The sequence below is a fragment of the Sinohyriopsis cumingii genome, chromosome 7 (assembly GCF_028554795.1).
Source record: "Sinohyriopsis cumingii isolate HCF-2022 chromosome 7, ASM2855479v2, whole genome shotgun sequence".
In the NCBI taxonomy this organism is placed as follows: domain Eukaryota; kingdom Metazoa; phylum Mollusca; class Bivalvia; order Unionida; family Unionidae; genus Sinohyriopsis; species Sinohyriopsis cumingii.
In genome coordinates, this window is record NC_142967.1 from 35,287,087 (window position 1) to 35,309,613 (window position 22,527).

At 34.3% G+C, this 22,527-nt stretch overlaps 1 protein-coding gene across 1 annotated transcript in view; it reads right to left on the reverse strand.

Moving 5' to 3' along the window:
• Positions 1 to 237: 237 nt before the first annotated feature.
• LOC149795011 (phosphatidylinositide 4-phosphatase SAC2-like) overlaps positions 238 to 22,527 on the reverse strand; it is a 91,372-nt gene continuing 69,082 nt past the window's right edge. Inside the window, exons 5-9 of the mRNA XM_089964676.1 lie at positions 18,895 to 18,939; positions 12,451 to 12,630; positions 7,895 to 8,078; positions 4,473 to 4,540; positions 238 to 547 (exon numbers count right to left, since the gene is read on the reverse strand). Of these exons, the coding sequence (XP_089820802.1) occupies positions 428 to 547; positions 4,473 to 4,540; positions 7,895 to 8,078; positions 12,451 to 12,630; positions 18,895 to 18,939 (597 nt within the window). The 3' untranslated portion in view covers positions 238 to 427. The remainder of the gene's footprint in view (positions 548 to 4,472; positions 4,541 to 7,894; positions 8,079 to 12,450; positions 12,631 to 18,894; positions 18,940 to 22,527) is intronic.

Consider the following 22,527-nt stretch of genomic DNA (forward strand, 5'->3'; position numbering starts at 1 on the left):
AACAAACTTAAAAAATATTAATATTTCCATAATTTTGTGTACTGCATCAAGTTCACAATAGGAATTATAATATGGAACCACTGAAGTTTTAGTTTTCGGACAAAATAAATGTTCTAAAAACATCTAATGATTCATTGCCCATAAAATATGGATTATTTTAAATGGACAAAACTTATCAATTCAGACACAAAAAGCCCTCAAATGCTTCAACATACTACATAAAAGGGGGATTTATTAAAAGAGCTTTTCATTTCATTATATTCCAACATATGTTGCAGGCTGCAAAAACACCTCCATTTACACAACAAACTCTTCCTTGAAGCCTTCCCTACATGGATTGTACCATACAAAGAAAAAGAAAAAAAAAAGAGAAAGAAGAACAACAGTTGAATGTGAGATGGAAGACTTCTCCACAACAACACATGAATCACTTACCTCTATCTAGCTTTGGGGGAGGTCTGTACTTGAATCCAGACTGACTCCAGAAAACTGGAATAGATCCACGCACCTGGACAAATGATGCCAAATGGTGGTTAAACTCAATGACCTGAAACAGACATACAAATATCTTACCCATAAAATAGAACTGGAACCATGAGAAAGACTGTACCATGGTATTTCTTAACATACCACAATACATAACATTGGTATACCAATTTTTTTTTAGGGATCAAAAATTTAATGTTCTGAGCATGGACCTGAAACTTTTTTTTTTATTTCTGCCTGTGACTAGATTGAAAAATATCTTACTCTGCTTTACAGCAAAATAACACCATGCTATAGCCATTATATCATTTGAGAAAAAAATTAATTACCATGAGATAAAAGAACAAAAAAATCAGTTCAAATGAAAATCACAACCACAGCCCCCCACCTCTTAAAAAAGTAAATTGCTAGCACATTAATGTAAATGCAATTGCTATGTTATGGTAATTATTCGTAAGCTGCAATTTATAAGATGATTAAGCTTACATTATAGAGGATACTATTAAAAACAATGCCGGCATTTGAGAGCCTACTGATAAAAATCAAAAGTGTTCATAGTGAAGCCAACAATTTAAGAGCCATACCATTGGTATAATAGTCAGGGAAATGGGGTGGATGATAGCTATCAGAGAGGGCCAGTAAACATAAAACACACTTACCCAACAAGAACATTTTGTGGACTTGAGAAAATTACATAAACTCTCAGATGGAAAACAAGTATGCTCCTGTAATCTTAGGAAAATTTGCAGCCTTACAAGGGAGTATATATATATATATATATATATATATATATATATATATATATATATATATATATATGCTTAACAAATTCACACATGCTAGTAAATAAGTTAAACAGGACATTTTTTCAGATCTTAAATGTTTCCAAAAGTTGGATTTCACTGCATTCCATTTGTCCACCACATTGGCATATGTGACACATGTCAACGTATCATACATATATATAGACATAACTTCATATGTGTTTTGGTTTGAGTGGGCAGAAAGATAGAGTTTGATTTACACAGAAATATGTCATGGCTATCAGGCTCAGACTATATTCCTACACCATATCAAACAATTTCTTTCCCCCGACTCAGAACAAAGTACTTAGATGCTTTTTAAGTTAATACATATCCCCTTTACAGTCCCACATTCTTTTCAGTTTTTGTAATACTTGCTTTTAAAAATATGAATTAGGCATTTGGCATTTTTATGGAAGATGTTGTACAATCCTCTGAAAAATTCCCAAGTGACTTATACGACCGGGGCTAGGGCTAGATATATTTTGTAGTTGAGTCATCAATCTATATGCATTGCCAAGATGGTTATTTACTCTTTAGCTCTGAAATTTTCAAAAACTGTTCTAAAGAACATAAGAATGTATTTAAACTGCAGTCATAGGCAAGTGGAATTTTCCTAACATCTCAAATGGAACATAGGGTTTGAACCAGTAAGTGGACATTTTTCATACAACATACTTTCTGAATACACTAACTCTACTTCCAAGCAAATTTCAGGAAAAATTTCACAGAATAGCAGTGCTTAAATATATTCAATTTTAAACATAAAAGCTCATTACTGTATAGTACTTTCAAATTCTTTGCATTTATGTTTTCATTACAAGAAATTATTGATGTATTAAGCATAAAGGTGGTAATTTAAGCATATATCTTAATAAAACAACGATTCAATCTCTTTCTAACATGTGGATTAGTTTTTCTAGAATTATCTGCATATTTCTGAACAAGAAAATTCCAGACAATATTGTTTTGTTTACTTCTCTTTATTTTCTATTTGAACAGCAGCAAGAATTTCAAATGTAAATGTACATACAATTTCCAGCATGATTTCCAGTATGAAATAGTCTCAACAACAAAACTGTAACATGCTGTAATTCTTCTAACTTTGCATCATATTCAAAACAGCTGATGCTCTTTGTCATATGTGTACCTTTATGTTGCAAAAGTTTGTGAATTTTATTCTCATATTTACTATATATAAAAAAGTTTTCGTCAAATTACTTTCAATACAAGATTTCAGCAACAAAATATTTTGTCTCTCACTACTGGAAACACTTGCTTCATACAAGAACTCATTGTGAAGCAATTTGTCCAAAACAGTCTTGTCAGCCTCCGCTAACTCTATTTTCTTGGCGGTAATATTTCAAGTTGTAAAAGCAGTTCCAGGCTGGGGGTGTGAAACAAGAATTTTAGTTGTGCGAAACAGAACACAAATCGAACATTTGTACCTATCATCAGATGATCCAAGTAAGATTGAATGGGTATGTAAAAAAATTATTTTTTTATTCTTAATCATACATTTGTGACAGGTACAACCATTTTGTAAAAAAATGTTTATTTAACTATTTTGTCATGAATAATGAAAACATGATTTTAATACCACTGAAGTCATAACAAGATTCCTATGGAATTTCTCCCTACTACCAATGTATCAGTACAGTGAAAAAGTGCTACTACAACAGCATGTTAAGCATCAGTAACACTGAACAAATAATGCACTGAGTTTAAATTGTTAGCTACAGATCCTATTAAGATAATTTACATCAAACATATTGGAAACTTTGCCTGAAGAATAGATAGCAACCCCAAAACTGAATAATAACTTAAAAAATTGACAACTTGAAATGTGTCATAATCTCAATAATTGACAATTCGAAATATGTAATAATTTAAATAATTCACAACTTGAAATGTGTCTTAACTTAAATAAATGACAAGTTGAAATGTGTAATAATCTAAATGATTGATACCTTGAAATGTTTCATAACTTATATAATTGACAGCTTGAAACGTGTAATAATTTAAATGATTCACAACTTGAAATGTGTGATAACTTCAATAATTTACAACTTGAAATGTGAAATAATTTAAACGATTGACAATTTGAAATGTGTAACAATTTAAATAACTTACAACTTGAAATGTGTAACAATTTAAATGTTTGACAACTTGTTCCTTTCTAATCAGTTGCTTTAAATTACTGTTGAACATTATTTTGTTCTAACTAGGTTGTGTTATAAAATAGTTTGGATTTTTTTTGGGGGGGAGGGTAGTAAAGTTAAGGCAATAAAAGGACCCATCAAAAAGAAATCACCATCATGCTATGGCTGACCATATAACCTATCATTCAATGGTTAACAACATATCCTGTCATTCAATGGCTAACAACATACCCTGTCATTCTATGGCTGACCACATAACCTGTCATTCAATGGCTAACAATATATACTGTCATTCTATGGCTGACCATATCCACATAACCTATCATTCAATGGCTAACAATATACCCTGTCCTTCAAAGGCTGACCACATAACCTATAATTCAATAGCCAACAACATAACCTGTCATTCTATATCTGACCATATAACTGGTCATTCAGTGACTCACAACATAACCTGAGATTTATGGCTGACTACATAACCTATCACTCAATGCCTAACAATATATCCTGTCCTTCAAAGGTTGACCACATAACCTATAATTCAATGGCCAACAACATAACCTGTCATTCTATATCTGACCATATAACTGGTCATTCAGTGACTCACAACATAACCTGTAATTTATAGCTGACATCATAACCTATCATTCAATGGCTAACAATATATCCTGTCCTTCAAAGGCTGACCACAAAACCTATCCTTCAATAACTAACAACAGAACCTGTTATTCTATGTCTGACCAAATAACCAGTCATTCAATGGTAAACAACATAACCTGTCAAATAGTGGCTCACTACATAACCTATCATTCAATGGCTAACAACATAACTTGTCATTTAAAAACTGAGCACCAATCTTTACACATGGCTCCACATAACCTGTCATTTTATGACTGACCACCAAGCACATTACAGGCTACCACATTAACTGTAAAACTCAATATATGATACAAAAATTCAAGATATCTTGTATTAACATATCATTCCTACATTCTTCTGCATAAAATAAACTGAAACCCACCTGTTCTGTCTCAACATAGTTGGAACATGCTCCTGTCTCATCCAGACCTCTCTTCCTTGATCTGGTTCCTAGAGAAGAATGAATCATCAATTAGAATGGACTCATATCTGTGCAAAATTAACATAAGACAATCCAAACAGAACAACAGTTTGCTGAAACAAAAAGAAGAAACTTTATAACATGCATAACAGTCTTTACCCCCAAAAAAGAATAAAAAAAGAAATATAACACAAAATAGTTGTCAGGATCTCTTCTTTACGACAAACATTAAATACAGCCAGATGTGTGTGTGGTTTTGATTTGTAACATAGCTTTTAACAATTTTTCAGTCATATCGCTACAATGTCTGTAGTGTGGCAGTTAATAGTGATGTCTAGCACTGGGGCATCATCCACAGGCATGTAGCATGAAGTCCCACCCAGTCACATTATCCTGACACCAGGTTGACCAGTCCTAACACTAACCTCTAAATGCTGAGCACCAAGAGAGGCAGCTGTTAGTACCATTTTTATAAGTCTTTGGTATGACTCAGCTGGGGATCAAACCCATGACCTCCCACATCTGAGGTGGATGCTCTAACCATTAGGCCACCAGAGTGGTACAAATATAGCCAGATAAAGGATCTTATCAAGCCAAATAACTCAGATAAATCTGAATGGGTACATAACTCAGCAATATCTGAAAAGCTAAATAACTCGGATATATCTAATAAAGCCAAATAAATCTGATAAAGCCAAATAACTCAGATAATCTGATGAATATTATTATATAGAACTAAGTCATGAATGAAGTGGTTGGGAGGAAGAGCTTGTAGTCCATTGGCACTTTTATGTTTTTTTAAAACTGCCCAGTGAAATAACCCACCAATTCATGGAAATAAAATATTATAAACAGAATAATGACCCATTTAAATGATCAAAATCCAATGATGTTTTTACAAATATCACAGCTGAATAAAGTAATTCTGTATAATTTAATTACATTACAGCTGAATAAAGTAATTTTGTAGAATTTAATTACATTACAGCTGAATAAAGTAATTCTGTAGAATTTAATTACATTACAGCTGAAGGAAAATGTACATGCTTATTTCATGCTTATCTCTAAAGTTCCCACAGAGTTAATACCCAATACAATAAAATTATCTCCATAATGAAAAACTTAAGAAAAGTAACTTAAAAACTCAGTTCTACAAGTCTCAAAATAATCAAATTGTCTTTAACCAAATTGTCTTAAATATAACATACCTACGTATGTCCTAGCACACAGTAATTTTAGTAATGATGATACATACTAAGACATGTTTACTCAGACATATGGCTGTCAGTAGATGGACAAAGTCCTATCAATAATTTTAGCAACTTGTTAATAATTTCTCCTAAAACTAACAGATGTTCTAACATTAAATGGTGTGCATGTCAGTGATACTATAGTTGATAACTATGCATGTGACTACATACCATAGCTGATTACCAAGCATGTGACAATATGTACCACAGCTGATCCACTATGCAAGTGATTGTATCGACAGTTGCTGATATACTATCCATGTGACTCTGTGTATGTGTGTGTGTATGTGATTTTGATTTTTAACGTAGCTTTTAACAATTTTGCAGTCATATCACTACAATGTCTGAAGTGTGACAGTTTATAGTGATGTCTAGCACCGAGGCATCATGCCCCAGACATGTAGCATTATGTCCCACCCAATCACATTATCCTGACACCAGGCTGACCAGTTCTAACATTAACCTCTTAATGCTGAGTGCCAAGTGAGGCAGCTGTTAGTATCATTTTTGTAAGTCTTTGATATAACTCGGACGGGGATTGATCCCATGACCTCCTGCATCCAAGTGAGACTATCTACCATTGCTGATACACTATACATGTGACCATATATACCACAGCTGATACATTATGCATGTGACTATAGATGATAAACTATGCATGTGACTGTATCTACCTTTATAGCTGATACACTACTGTGACTGTATCTACCATAGCTGACATACTGTGCAAGTGACTGTATCTACCCACTGCTGATACACTACATATTATACTACCTATGTGACTTGTCTAAGATAGCTGATCCTCTGACAGCTGAGCTGCACCCCCTAAAATTAATAACAGTCTGTGTGAATTGTTCACAATCTTTGATGTATACAATCATTTCTAAGACCTCTTTCATCTGCTACTCAGAGAGATTATAAATTCCATTTCTTCTTTTTAGTTCTCAACAGTTCAATCACAACATCAAACTTGCAGGTTTGACCTTATCACAATCATACTGATGCTTGAATGCAGTGCAATACAGAAGAAATTGAGACAAGCACCTCTGTGATTCAGCTGAAGAGCCTGATAATGCATAACAAATCTGACATACTGCAGCTTTGTGAAGAAAATAAAAACTTGACATAAAATGATACCTTGGACCTTAGCCCCTGTTTTTGTGAAATTTGTCATCCAAAACTATCATAAAATAGTAGTGGTAAACATCTCTGCAAATCACATCTGTCCAAAGTACATCAGGTAATCAGTTAGAAAACACATTAAACTATAGCATTCGCATACCTTCCTGTTTGTTTGTAACCCCTTCTATTTTAAAAATGAAAAGCATCAAGGATATCAAAAATGCTCAAAATGTAGTCATTTCATTCACTGATTTATAATTTTGAACCTGACTGTTGCCAAGGGGTTCCTAACACTGTCAGCTTATTGGCATATCAAAGCAAATGGCAGCTCCCTATGTAAACAAGCAAACAGCCGCTTACTGTCCTTTTCTGCTTCTAGAATTGTCCTTTTCAGTAGACATTTTGTCATCTGTGTCCAATATTTGCAATGTCTAGTTTTATTATTTCTAAAACAAATTGAACAAATAAAAAGGAGAAACTGTTGTAACCACATATTCAATGAGATTAATGCCAAAATTTACAGAATTACTGAAATTATCAGAGAGTGAAATACATCACAGATGTTACCTGAAAACATAGACTCGCCCATGCAAATATACTGCCGTGTTACTAAAGAAAATCCTGTTTGTTTAGAAATGCCCAAAAACTGACAGTGTATGGGACCTCCTGGAAACAATCAGGTTAGAAGTATTAAATCAATGAATAAAATAACTAAGTTTTATGCATATTTTTATATTCCTTAAAGACGTTTTTTTAAATTGGTGAAGGGTACAAACAAATGGGATGGTGTGTGAATACCATAACATACTGTGAATAATATGTACTTCAAAATAACTTCACAACAAAATTATCACCAAAATCTGTGTCCAGAATAGTGATTTTGCATCTGAACTGACAAGATATTTATGAAATCATTAGTAATATACAAACAATGAAAGAATTACTTCATACTGCATGAGAGCTGAGCCAAACTTACAAGAAAAAAATAATTACAATAAAATTCATGATTACCTGCTTGATACTGACTCCTGCGAGAAATAACAGATAGTGTGTACTGAACTGGTTGCCTGTTTTTATTTCCAAACTCAGGCTCAGCAGAACATGGGTTAAGGCTGTCTGAAAAGTCAAGGTCACAGATCTCTATTTGAACATAGCCCTGTATAATTGGCTGAATCCAGTGGCTTGCAAGTTCATCCTGAAACAGAGTACTGGTGAATGAGAAAGTTCATCCTGAAACTGAATACTGGTGAATGAGAAAGTTCATCCTGAAACAGAGTACTGGTGAATGAGAAAGTTCATCCTGAAACAGAGTACTGGTGAATGAGAAAGTTCATCCTGAAACTGAATACTGTGATAGAGAAAATTCTACCTGAAACAGAGTACTGGTGATTGAAAAAGTTCATCCTGAAACAGAATACTGGTGAATGAGAAAGTTCATCCTGAAACAGAGTACTGGTGAATGAGAAAGTTCATCCTGAAACTGAATACTGGTGATAGAGAAAATTCTACCTGAAACAGAGTACTGGTGATTGAAAAAGTTCATCCTGAAACAGAATACTGGTGACTGAGAAAGTTCATCCTGAAACTGAGTACTGGTTATTGAGAAAGTTCATCCTAAAACAGAGTACTGGTTATTAAGACAGGTCAACTTGAAACTGAGTACTGGTGACTGAAAAAGTTCATCCTGAACTAGAGTATTGGTGACTGAGGAAGTTCATCCTGAAGCTGAATACTGGTGATTGAAAAAGTTCATCCTGAAACTGAGTACTTGTGACTGAGAAATTAAATTCATGAAACAGTAATGGTGATTGAGAAAGTTCACCCTGAAACTGTACTGGTGATTGATAAAGTTCATCCTGAAACAGAAAACTGGTGATAGCGAAAGTTCATCCGGAACATGAATACTGGTGATTGAGAAAGTAAATCCTGAATTAGAGTACTGGTGATTGAGAAAATTCATCTTGAAAAAGAGTACAATTGATTGAGAAAGTTCATCCTGAAATAAAAAATTGCTGATTGAGAAAGTTCATCATGAAAGAGAACACTGGTAACTGAGAAAGTTCATCCTGAAACAGAGAACAGTTGGCCAAGGTAGATCTGTGGCCCTTTTTTCCCACCCCACCACCCATCCCTTTTTGTATCAGTCAAGTTTCAACAAAAAAATCTGCAAATTCAGTTGTGTACAACAGACTCTGAAGAAATCATCTAGAATTAAAAACACAATAGGATATTAAATATGAAAAACCTGATCCAACATTTCACTGAAGTTACTATTATATTAAGCATATTTGGAATAAAGAAATTTTCATATATAATGTAGCATTATTTTAGCATTATTATTTTGGGGGATTCAAGAATTCAAAGCAAAATATACATCATAATTATAGTGAAGTATACTGGGGCATTATAATTATAGGAAAATAAAGTGGTCATTATTATAGGAAAGTATATTGGGGCATCATAATTATATGAAAATATAGTGGGACATTATAATTAAAGGGAAAATATACTGGGGCATTACAATTATAGGAAAATATACTGGGGCATCATAATTATAGGAAAATATAGTAGGTAATTAAAAGGAAAATATACTGGGGCATTATAATTATAGGAAAGTATACTGGGGCATCATAATTATAGGAAAATATAGTGGGACATTATAATTAAAGGGAAAGTATATTGGGGCATCATAATTATATGAAAATATAGTAGGGGATTAAAATTAAAGGGAAAATATACTGGGACATTATAATTATAGGAAAGTATACATGGCATCATAATTATAGGAAAATATAGTGGAACATTATAATTAAAGGAAAATATACTGGGGCATTATAATTATAGGAAATTATATTGGTACGTAATAATTATATTAAAATATACTGAGGCATTATAATTAAAGGAGTGTATATTGGGGCATCAAAGTTATAGGAAAGTATATTGGAGCATTATAATTAAAGGGAAGTGCATTATAGGAAGTATATTGGGGCATTATAATTAAAGGGAAGTATAGTGGGGCATTATAGGAAAGTATATTGGGGCATTATAATTAAAGGGAAGTATAGTGGGGCATCATAATTAAAAGGAAAATAAACTGGGGCATTATAATTTTAGGAAAGTATACTGGGGCATCATACTTATATGGACGTATACTGGGGCATCATAATTAAAGGAAAGTATACTGAGGCATCAAAATTATTAAAAAAAGTATATTAAGGCAATATAATTATAGGGAAATATAGTGGGACATTATAATTAAAGGGAAAATAAACTGGAGCATTATAATTAAGGGGAAATATGCTGTGGTATTATAATTATAGGGAAAAATACAATTTTAACTGCCAATTCTTATAAATTTCTGTAAATCAAAAAATCTTTAGGAGGAAACTTACTAGTCCAAACAAATGAAAACATTTTTCAAAAATTTGAAATATTGCTATAATTTAATAAAAATCCAGTAGGTCATCTGCATATCTGTACAAATGAGCACACAAAATTTCATGTTTCAATCTCAAGTGGTTTTTGCTTAATCATGCTATGAAATATTTTCGTCAAAAATGTCAAGTCCCACTAGCTAAAATATGTTAAAAAAACTGAATAACTGCTGCAATGGCCTGAAATTCTAATCATGTAAATGACTTATTAATAGTTCCTCAATGCATGCAAAATTTTATTTGTCAACCTAAAGTGATTCTGCCCATAAAAGTTTAGAATTTTGTGAAACTAGAGGAATTGTGAGCAATTTGATCACATAAATATACCCAACACTCAAGGATCTCACCCCTAACCTATGATGCATAATAATATACAATAAAAAGCATGAAACTCTTCGGTAAATAATGCGAGTACAAAGATTTTTGACACATGTATATCTTCTTGTAAGAACCATATTATGTACTAAGTTTCACTGCAATCCACTAAAAAACTGTGAGAGCAGTTTCCTTCACACAATTCTGCCATATATTGCATTGAGAATAATTCTTGCAAACTTTATGACAGCAAAACGATTTGTCAACATGTGCATCATTTGATGGCATTCAAAAGATATACAGAGTTTCAAAGCAATCGATAAACAACTGCACGACAAAATGTAGGATTAGTTGCTCTAATAATTGTGATTTCTGATGGCACAGTAACACATGGTCATTTAGTACTGAGTTTTATTGGAATAAAGTCTTTCCCAATGACTCACCACAGTACCTGAACTTGAATGATCTGATGGTAGGATTCAAACCCACTATGACAGTGTGTCTTACACTACATTTAGCTACAAGACAAGAAGGTTACTAAGCCAGAAAAATTATAGGAGCAAAGTGAATTCTCAATATACACATCTTCAGGTAATGACCATAATATTTTCCAAGTTTCATGGGAATCTATCAAAAACTGCAAGACTAGTAACACTAACTAGTGCTGGAAGGAAGGAAGAAAGGATGGATGGATGGATGGACACACATGAGGATTACTATATACCTACCCTCCTCATTGTGGGAAACATTGCTGCAGTAGCCTGAAAATCTAATCAGGTCATCTGCAGATGCATACAAACATGCCAGCCAATTTCAAGGGTTTTTCTTGGGGGTTTTTTTGCAATCTTGCTAACAAGCTTCCAGAAATGTTTGGAAGGAATGAAACCAAAATGCACCCAAAGTAAGCATAATACAAAGGATGTAAAATTATTACAGGAGAATTGTTTAAACTGGTCATAGGACATGACAATGGTTCTAATCAACTAGAAAATCTAGTATTTCTTGGTAACATGTTGTTTATTCTACTGAATACTCCTAACAAACTACACAGACCCAGATCTTCTGGTACATAATGCACTGGTAGGTCTGGGTCTGTGCAGTTTGCAGTTGGACCTCATCTTATAAGCAAGCATATACTTTATACACCTGCAATGTTTTAACGACAAGACATTAGTACAATGGAACAAATCAATTCAGATGATAAATGTAAAGCTACTCTTCAATTTCAGAAAACACTTCAAGTCTGCTCAGGTAACAAAAGTTAGAACCAGAGCATGCCCATGTTATCAAGCAGAAATCTAACGTATAATTAAAGTTTAGCTTGGAAAAGGAAACAATAACTTTGATGCTGTGAATTAAACGTTTTTTAAAAACGCTATATTTGAAAAATGGAAGAGAATTTGTTCAAGCAAAACATCATGAGTACATTGTAATAAACCTAATTGACAGTGAAAACATTTGATATCTGTGTTCATTACAAACACTGACCACAAAGGACATTTTACAAAAACATGTGGGATTTGTTCAAATCACATGCTTTATTCATTATTATATCTCAAAATTAAGACACTGTAATGAAATTTAATTAAAAACATCAAAATCAGTAATACCAACATGTCACACATAGAAAATCATCACACAGAAAATCATCACTGGTCATGTACCTTGCATGGTCATTACCAAGCAATTAGACCAATGGAGATAACTTTTCTCAGCTCATCACCTATCTGCAGAGAATGATACATAGGTTTGGATAGTCAAGACTTGACTGTACATGGAATAAAAATAAGGAACCTTTTCTAATCTCTTTCTGCATACCTTTAATTCTATAAGTTCTTTTAGCATGTGTTCATTCCAGAAGAACCGTACATCACACTGTTGCCAATGTGGTAAATCAACAGTGTAACTCTCTGCATTTTGCCTCTGTAAACTGTTGGTTAAATCAAACGTGTCACTGTAGTAGAAAAAGTCTGAGTCATTGTACATCTTGGTCAGCTCCTAAATAAGAAAACAGACAAATAATCAGAGCAAAACGTATTTTGGGCTTTTCTTGAACAGATAGGGAGACAGATAGATAGAGAACACAGACAGACAACAGACAAGTGTACAATTCACTTTCTGGAAGATTCCAGAAGCCTGTCCTATGACCTCGCACATGCCAAAAGTTAACATCTTTTTTAACGGCAAATGCTATTAGTGTGGTGGGAGTTAATTTGGCAACAGCAACAGGTAAGTACTGCATCATTATAATTCTTTTTTTAAAAAATACATTTTAGTATCAGTAATACAAAATAGGTTGCTACTGATTAACTTAATTGCCAGTTCTTTGGGAGGCTGATGTACACCCACCATGAAAACAAGGAAATACTCACCATTACTGCTATAATCTAATGTATCACAGTGTAAGAAGTGTCTGCTACTATACAACAGTCTCAGCTTGGGCCAAAACTCTAATGTGCTGAGGAACAAAGTTAATGAGGAGAAGGTAGTGTAAGATTGCCAAAATATGGCTTTCATCGTGTCCTCTCAAGACGAACGAGACAGACAGACCCATGAGATAGAAATGGCAATAACCTATAAGTAAAATGAATAGTTATTTATAAGCCCTTTATTAGAAATGAATAAAAGTGACCAATAAGCCACATATAGCTTTTTCTGAAAGGACCTTTTTTACTTCACAAACAGCATGTTATATCCATGATGTCTTTAAAGTTAAATAAAATTAAATAACCAGATTTTGTGTGTGTGTGTGTGTGTGTGTGTGTGTGTGATTTGGATTTTTAATGTAGCTTTAACAATTTTTCAGTCATATCACTACAATGTCTACAGTGTGGCAGTTTATAGTGATGTCTAGCACTGGGGCATCATGCCGCAGACATGTAGCATGATGTTCCACCCAGTCACATTATCCTGAAAAAAAGGCTGACCAGTAATAACACAAGCCTCTTAATGCTGAGTGCCATGTCAGGTAGCTGTTAGTACCATTTTTGTAAGTCTTTGGTATGACTCGGCCGGAGATTGAACCCACAGCCTCCCACATCCGAGGCGGATGCTCTAACCACTAGGCAACCAGATTTTGTCTCCCTTTTACATGAACTCTTAAACTAAATGATTCTATAATAATCCATGAACACATCATAATGAATAGATCAAGAAATGTTGTATTGTCTACTATTCCTTACAGAATTATTATTATTATTATGTGTATTATTATTATTATTATTATTATTAGTGTGAAAACCATTACCATGTTTGATTCATAGATCAGTCATTTCATAAATAAATGTAAACGTTTTTGCTGCATTTTTAATTTTTTAATGACAAGTACCTATCATAATTAAAAGTAACAAAAACTGTTCTGGTGGCCTAAGTAGCTAGAGCATACACCTCGGAAGTAGGATGTCACAGGTTCGAATCCCAGCCAAGTCATACAGACTTTTAAAAATGGTACTAACAGCTGCCTCATTTGATGCTCAGGGGTCGTCCATTAATTATGTCAACAAAATGGGGGGGATGGGGTTTGAAGAAGTTTGACAATTGTTGACATGGGGGAGGGGGGTGTTCAAGATAAATTGACGTCAACAATGCTATTTTTTGCAATAAATTTAATAAATCAAAAAACAGGAAATTAGACTGTGCGTTGGTATGGCACACACTCGCTCGCCCGTCAACAACCCACCAGTTTAATCCTAAACCAGTTGAGCTCTTGCCAAGGAAGTCAGTCTTGCATCATCATATTTTGTTTTTATTCAGTGTAGATTGTAGACTGTAGACAGATTAACCACATATGGTATTAATCTGAAGAAATTAATGAATCAGCCACTATGCCCATTATAACAATTGAGGAACATTTGGCTTCCCCATGGGAAGATGATAGAAGCTAGAATATAAAGTCTCGATTTTTTCATGAATTAAAAGTGTTATAGTCAATTTGAAATCTGTTAAACAAGTAAAAAAAATGTATTAAAATTTATTTGTAGACCTTTTAATTTCCATAATTCTATTTTTAGCATAAAAGCCAGTCGTATAAAATATTGTTAGTTTGTGGGGGGGAGGGGTAAAAAAATTTGACAATTTTATTAGGGGGGGTCACTGAAAGTTTGACAGTTGTTGACAAGGGGGGGAGGGGGGGTAAAAAATTGCCTAAAAATTGTTGACATAATTAATGGACGTCCCCTCAGCATTAAGAAGTTTTTTTCTAGGACTGGTCAGCCTGGTGTCAGGATAATGTGACTGGGTGGGACATGATACTTCATGTCTGCAACATGATGCCCCAGTGCTAGACATCACTATAAACTGTATCACAGCAGACTTTGAAGCGATATGACAAAAAAAAATTAAAGCTACATTAAAAATCCAAATCACACACATGCACATACATACACATGGAACAATCAGAACACAAGAGCACATTTTCATCACTTAACACATTTCATACATATAACAAACTGCTGAATAAACATAAGGTAAAACTTTGTCATGTGTGGAGACTGCTGTGTAGAAATTCCCAAAAGAGTAGGTCAATCAAGACCTTATATATGTCCTCCTATTCAATTAAATGTCATCAATGCAATGCTGGAAACATCCAGCATAATCAATGGCATCAAACTGTTTTCCCTTATAGAGACAGCTCACCAACATTTTTGTTGAAAACATCAAAGAGTGATAATGCCTTTCAACTTTCTTGCTTTTTAAACACTGCATTTCAAGTTTCCCAACTTCAGACTACTGTCTTAGTGGCACTTTGACAGTTGAGAGTCTGAGACTCAGTCTCAACAGAACAGTGAAAAGAGTCTCTCGAAGGAACTAGAACGTCAATGTTCAAAAAGAATTTCCAACAATTAAACATAAGACCATTCCTTGTTCTTTAAACTGCCAAGTATTGAAACAATCTCTGATATTCTTGAGTCATAAGATCAAGTCAGCCATACTGGATACAAGATTGGCATCATATTCAATTAGGAAAACTATACACCATTGGTTGATAAGACCATCCATTCAGGTGAATAAGTGACAAGATTTTTTTTCAAAATGTTTATTGTGATAGTCATATTGGATGTCTACAGTGCACCATCTTCATTTAGAACCAACTAGCCATCATAAAAAGCTGTTTGTTGTTGTTTTGGGTTCAACACCATTTTTCAGTGTGTGATAGACTATAAATGGCAACCAGTAAAACTGGTGGAGAAGGAACCTGGGAAAAACACCAGTAAGAACCACCAACCCACCATTTTTAAATATCATAAGAAGCCTTTGGTAAATATGAGATGCATATATCAATTCTTCCAGAGTAGCAATAGCAAGATTTTCAAGATTGCCACTATGGTGGCTATATTAGTTGTCAGACTGGCATCACTTTCATTCAGGATCAACAAGATGTCATAATTGGTCTTCTGGAGAAAATCCCAGTTTGATATGACATTCTGTTTAGAAGCCATAGCATAAAAATATCTTCAAGATGGCTGTCATAGTTACCATACTGGATGTCAGAAAATCACCATTTTCGTTTATAACTAAACTGACATCATAAAAGCCTTTTGGCAAAAATTCAATGTTTACATGACTTTTCATCTGGGATGAGTAGAGGTAAGATTTTCAAGATAGTCACTATGTCAACCATAATGTTTTAATTAAGATCATAAGAAGTCCCAATGCTAATATGATTTTCAATTTAGAAGAAGTAGCAATATCAAGATTTTCAAAATGGCTGCTGTGGTGGCCATATTGGATGTCAGACTGGCACAATTCTGCTTGAGGACCCTCTAACATTATAAGAAGTCTTTTTTTGAAAACCCCATGTTGATACAACCATTCAGTCAGGAGGCCTGGAGTAGCTAGAACAAGATTTTTAAGATGGCCACTGTGGTACCATTCTGGACGTTTGAGGAAAACTAATTTCATTCTGGACCAACTGGACATTATAAGAAGCCCTCTGGTGAAAACCCCATGTTGTTATGACTTTCCATTCAGGAGGAGTAGCTATAAAAAGATTTCAGGATAACCTTCGTTATGGCCATAATGGGCATCAGATTGGCACCATTTTAATTTAGGGCCAACCAGGCATTAAGAAGTCTTTTAGCGAAACCCCATGTTCATGTGATCATCCATTCAGGTGGAGTAGCAAAAAGATTTTCCAGATAGCCACTGTGGAATCAAAACTGGATGTCCAGGTGGAACCATTTTCATTTCAATGCAACCAGACATAATAAAAAGTCTTCTCATGAAAATTCCATGTTGATGTGACTGTATGTTCAGGAGGTAGAGTAATAACAAGATTTTCACGATAGGTGCCATGGTGTCCATAATAAATGTCAGATATGTACCATTTTTATTTAGGGCTAACTAGACATCATTAAGAAGTCTCCAGGTGAAAACTCCATGCTGATATGACTATTCATTCCGATGGAGTCGCGATACCAAGATTTTCAACATGACCACTAGTGACAAATTGGATGTCCAAAAGAAGCTATTTTTATTTAGGACCAACAAGACATTATAAGAAGTCTTCATGTAAAACCTCCGTGTTGACAAGACTTTCCATTCAGAAAGAGAAGTGATGACAATATTTTCAAGATGGCTGCCACAGTGGCCATACTGGATGTCTGAGCAGCACTATTTTTTATTTGGGTCTTACTAGACCTTGGGATGAATGGGTGTATAGTTTCATGACAATCATTCAAGTAGTTTAGGATAAGTAGCAATACCAATATATATTAAAGGATGGACAACAGACCATCCTTTGAGCTCGACTGCCTATGGCAAGTAGAGCTAAAACTAATTTCAGTTGAAATACTGGTAGATCAATTAAGCTGATACACATGTGCAAAAGGTTGCCAGCATCTTCTTTGACTTAGATCTCAGAATTCATGCTAAGTATTAGCAATTAATAATTTACCTAATCAGCCTAACTTTCTGCAGTAGTACTTAGGCCTGCTTGTTTGAAAATACATGGAAGTGAATGTCAGTATTATCTTTCATAAAGATCTATACATTGTAGTTCCATAGTTTGCTAGCTTTTTCTTTTTCTCAAATGATAAATTCATAAAATTACCCACAAATATGCATTTTCTAACCAAACCCCAAAATTTTAAACTTACATATTTGAACATGAAGTGATTGACAGTAAAAGTGAAAAATGAATAGAAGTATTGGTGTTTTTTTCTTCTTTGAATCAATTGGGGAAATAGATGAGCTGGGGGGTCATAAAGGGAAATAGCATGAGCTATATGCAAAGAAGACAAAGAGAAATACTTAGAGTCAAGCTAGAATTTCATGATTACCACTAAGAAAATCAACACAAAATCAATAAAACAAACATTTCATGAAGACAAATGACAGTCCTTACAGCAGAAGGAACTTGGTCATACAAGATCAATACAAAATTAACCTCGGGTGATGCCAATGACAAAGATGATGCCACCAACAAAGAGTTCCCTATCATGTATACTTCCATGGGCAAGACGACAGCCTTGAATTTATTTGACTTAACTGCATTTCTCATACCAGAGTCATGTATTCACCTAAATGTTCACTGTCACTTCTTATTGACTATTTTTGAATTATATGTGACATAAACCTCTGGCTTGTAATTATACCACCTATACTTGCTTATAAGATAAGTCCAACCACAAACTGCACAGTACCCAGATTTGCCATCATATAATGTACCAGCAGATCTGGTTCTGTGCAGTTGGTTAGGAGTTGAACAAACAACAGCAACCCTAAACTGCAGGTGCATTATGATATGGCAGATCAGGGTCTTTGTTGTTTGCAATTTGACCCGACTTATAAACGAGTAATACAGTATGTGACCTAAACCTCTGGTTTGAAATTATACGTGAACATAAACATTTGGCTTTTGCTATAATAGTTTATACAATGGTACTAACAAGTCTCCTGAGAGTTTATATTCAAGCTTCACTGCCTAACATTAATAGTGTAAAACTGTGTACTAAATGTACATAATGAAGTTGAACAGTATCGCTTTAACTCTTCAAGAATTTATATTTATGTTTGCTGTCCTTGGTGCAAGATTGCAGCCAATATTGTTAATTTGTTCAATCTGAACAGAAGCACTATTGGTCTCGCACCCAAGAGGATGATAGGCCCCTGCCTGGTATGTATGGAGGGGAAGAACTTTCACCATGCGCCCAAGAGGATGATGGGTCAATGCCTAATATATAAGGAGCTTCCAAACTATCACTTTGCACAAAATATTCAAGCAAATTGTTACAGAGGTTAATGATAATTTTACAGACATACCTCCATGATTCTTCTTTCAAATTTCTCTCTGTCTTTGACTTCCTTCTGCAACATACAGATTTAAACACCATGAATGTAATCTTGGCAGCTACATATTTATATGGCAGGAGAAAGCATACAAAGCATGAACCATTTGACAAAATTCACACACTGACACCAGCATATATGTAATTTTCCAGCTATTTATATGGCATACAAAGCATGAACCATTTGACAAAATTCACACACTGACACCAGCATATATGTAATTTTCCAGCTACATTTTTATATGGCAGGTGGAAACATACAGAAATATGAACCATTAGACAAAAATATCATACAGCTAATAAACATGTGGAACTAGAAATGTATTTACAGAACAAAAACTCCTTCCAATGCAACCCATAAAGGTATAGGTCCCAAAAAATTAAAAATGTATAGCAATCTGAAAAATGTTTACAAAGGCATATAAATATATTCAATTTAACCTAGGTACATATTCATAAAATAGACCATATATATGTATGCATTTATGTATGGATAGATACACAGTAAAACCTATCTTAACAGACAGCAGTGACCTGGTCATAAGGGTGGTTCTAATTTCACCAAAAGTAACATTTCTTATATAAATGTCATATAATCAGTGGTCAACTGTCTTCCACAATCAGCAGCCATGTGTTTCTTAACCATGCAGTGGTTTCACCCTGCCTATTATGGTCAATGGAGCATATCAGGAATGAGTGCTTCAAGTTGTTGTGGGGTTTAATGCCATTTTTCACCACACGATAGGCTAAATATGGTGGCCAGTATTAATGGTGGAGGAAGAACCCGGGAAAACCCCAGAAAGAACCACCGACCCACGAGAAGCTACTGGCAAGCTTTCTCACATACCCACATTGGCTGAATCCGAGACTCAAACCCACGCAGACAGAGGTGAGATGGAAGTGATCCGTAACGGAGAGCGATTTAGACCACTCAGCCACTCGGTGGCCCCCACTGCTTCACGTATGCAAATTCAATATCTTTTGTTTGATGAGCAAAGCATGGTATATATAAAAGTATATTAAAAATTGATAGCTGCAGGAAGCTTCTTTTCATTCTCTAATCATCAAAAGTCTCTCATAAAAGCTGACTGAGTTTGAACAACTGCTTTAATCCATCAATTGTTTGAAGTGTGAACACTAGTTTTCATGCCTAATACACCAGCTGGCATAGGAAAATGTTAGTCCTGTGTTTCCTGATCATGGGGGTAAAGTCTGTATGCGAATTAAAGGAACTGCTAAAAATTTATCAAAACTCCCACACATGTGACAATTATAACAGAAGCAATGATGTCATAATATGCACTTGAGTGAGGACACAAATATGTACACTAAATACACGTATCTTGAAAGCATACTACTACTACTAGTACTACTACTACTACTACTAATAATAATAATAAATTTTATTCACTGCATACTACATGCATTTGTTATGAACGATGTTTGAGAGCTGAACCTGCCTTCAGAGGTCAACTGTCTACAAAGGCCATTTTGGCATATATATATATATATATATATATATATATATATATATATATATATATATATATATATATATATATATATATATATCTGTTAACATACCCTACAGGGTTTCAACTAACAGATGTCCCTACAAATTACATGTTTCACTGATTCTCCAGATTCCAGGACATCCATCATTCTACCACTGGATGACCTTGGAACTTCCCTTACTGTACTTATACATCCAAATAATAAATGCCTGTCATCCCAACTGTTCTGAAATGTAACTTATCTCCACCACTAGAGCCAGTTAATTATTCCTTTTAACTCATTTATAATACACAATGAATAAAACAATGCTAACTTGGGTGTTTTTTATTTCCTAGGCAAGTGTTAACCATTGATTTAGGTAAATCTTGGCAAACTGTCTGTAAAAATGTATGTTTATTCCACTCAAGACTATCTACTAGCATTCAAAAGACTAACACTCTTGTTAAAAATACATTGTACTTAACATTTGCACTTACAGTTTGACTAATACTGAGTGCAGACAACTAAAGATGAATACTTCACAACCTTAATGGGCAGCAGACTACATACACTAGTGACACTTTCTTGGGCAGCAGACAACATACACTAGTCACACAGTCACACTTTATTGGGCAGCAGACTAAATACAATAGTCACAGTATATTGAGGAGCAGACTTAATACACTAGTCATATTATTGGGCAGCAGACTAAATACACTAATCACTTTATTGGGCAGCAGACTTAATATGCTAGTCACTATATTGGGCAGCAGACTACATACACTAGTCACTTTCGTGGGCAGCAGACTAGATACACTAGTCACTTTCTTGGGCAGCAGACTAAATACACTAGTCACACTATATTGAGTAGCAGACTACATAAATTAGTCACACATTACTAGGTAGCAGATTATATATATTAGCTGGCAGCAGATTAAATACACTAGCCACACTTTATTGGGCAGTAGACTAAATAAATTATTCACATTCAGCTCTCCTGGTACTGTTAAGCTGCCTGAATACCATACACACCATGAAAAACACCCTCACCAATTTTAAGCAATTCTATTTCAACTATACAAAGCAATGTTGACCAGAGTGAGACAACGAAAAAATTGGAAACTTATGAACAATATATTAAATAAAAATGGGACAAATGTCCTAAAAACAGTTTACAAATTCATAATAATTAATGATGTACCGTATATACTCACGTATAAGCCAAATAATTTAGGAAAAAATAAAGGCCTTGAAGAGGGGGGGTCAGCTTATCCGTGGGCCAATGTCTAAACTTGACAGTTTTTAGGTCTTTTTGTTGACTACTGTAATGGATGTAAATCTTGTGATATGAAGCAATAATTTTTTCCATGTCCTAATCCATAGGCATGTAAAAAAAAAAGTAATTTCGGTGACCTGACAATTATTAAACTGTTATAAAGTACTATGATTAATCTTGTGCATGTTTTCTGAATTCTCCAACACGAAGTTAAATAAAGTAAATACAGACTTCATAATTCGCTGGCCATTTGAGTTTACCAGGGAGACCATTCTGAACTATAATGTACAGTACTTACACAGTGCAAAGCGTGCATAGCGTCATTTAAATCCTTACTTATTCCCAAACATATTAGATGCAGATTTTGCTTTATTCATTGTTTCAACCAAATTGCATTCTTCTAGATTAACATTTCAGCCAGTCCTTAATAGCTGTTTCATTTATGTTGAATCACACGCTCATGAGTTACTCATTTTCAATGATGTAAGTGATCCTACAACTTGATGTAATATTTTTAGAAAGGTACGCACGTTTAATTGTACAAGGCACATAACCATCATCATTTACATGTTCACGAAGAGTGGTAATAATAATGGCTAAAATTCTCATATAGATCAACTAAGATCAACATCAGTCAATTTTAGTTTTGTGTTTTAGCTGACCAAACATCATAACTTTCCACACAATGGAAAGCTTGATGTTTCAGCGCCTCCTATGTTGATAGTCGGTGAATTTGTCTTTCATTTTGCGACAGCAGTACAGGCCAGTTAATCATTAAAACCCTGAAACTGGCTTGTGATAAGAGGGAATTTTGACTGGTAACTATACCAGTACAAA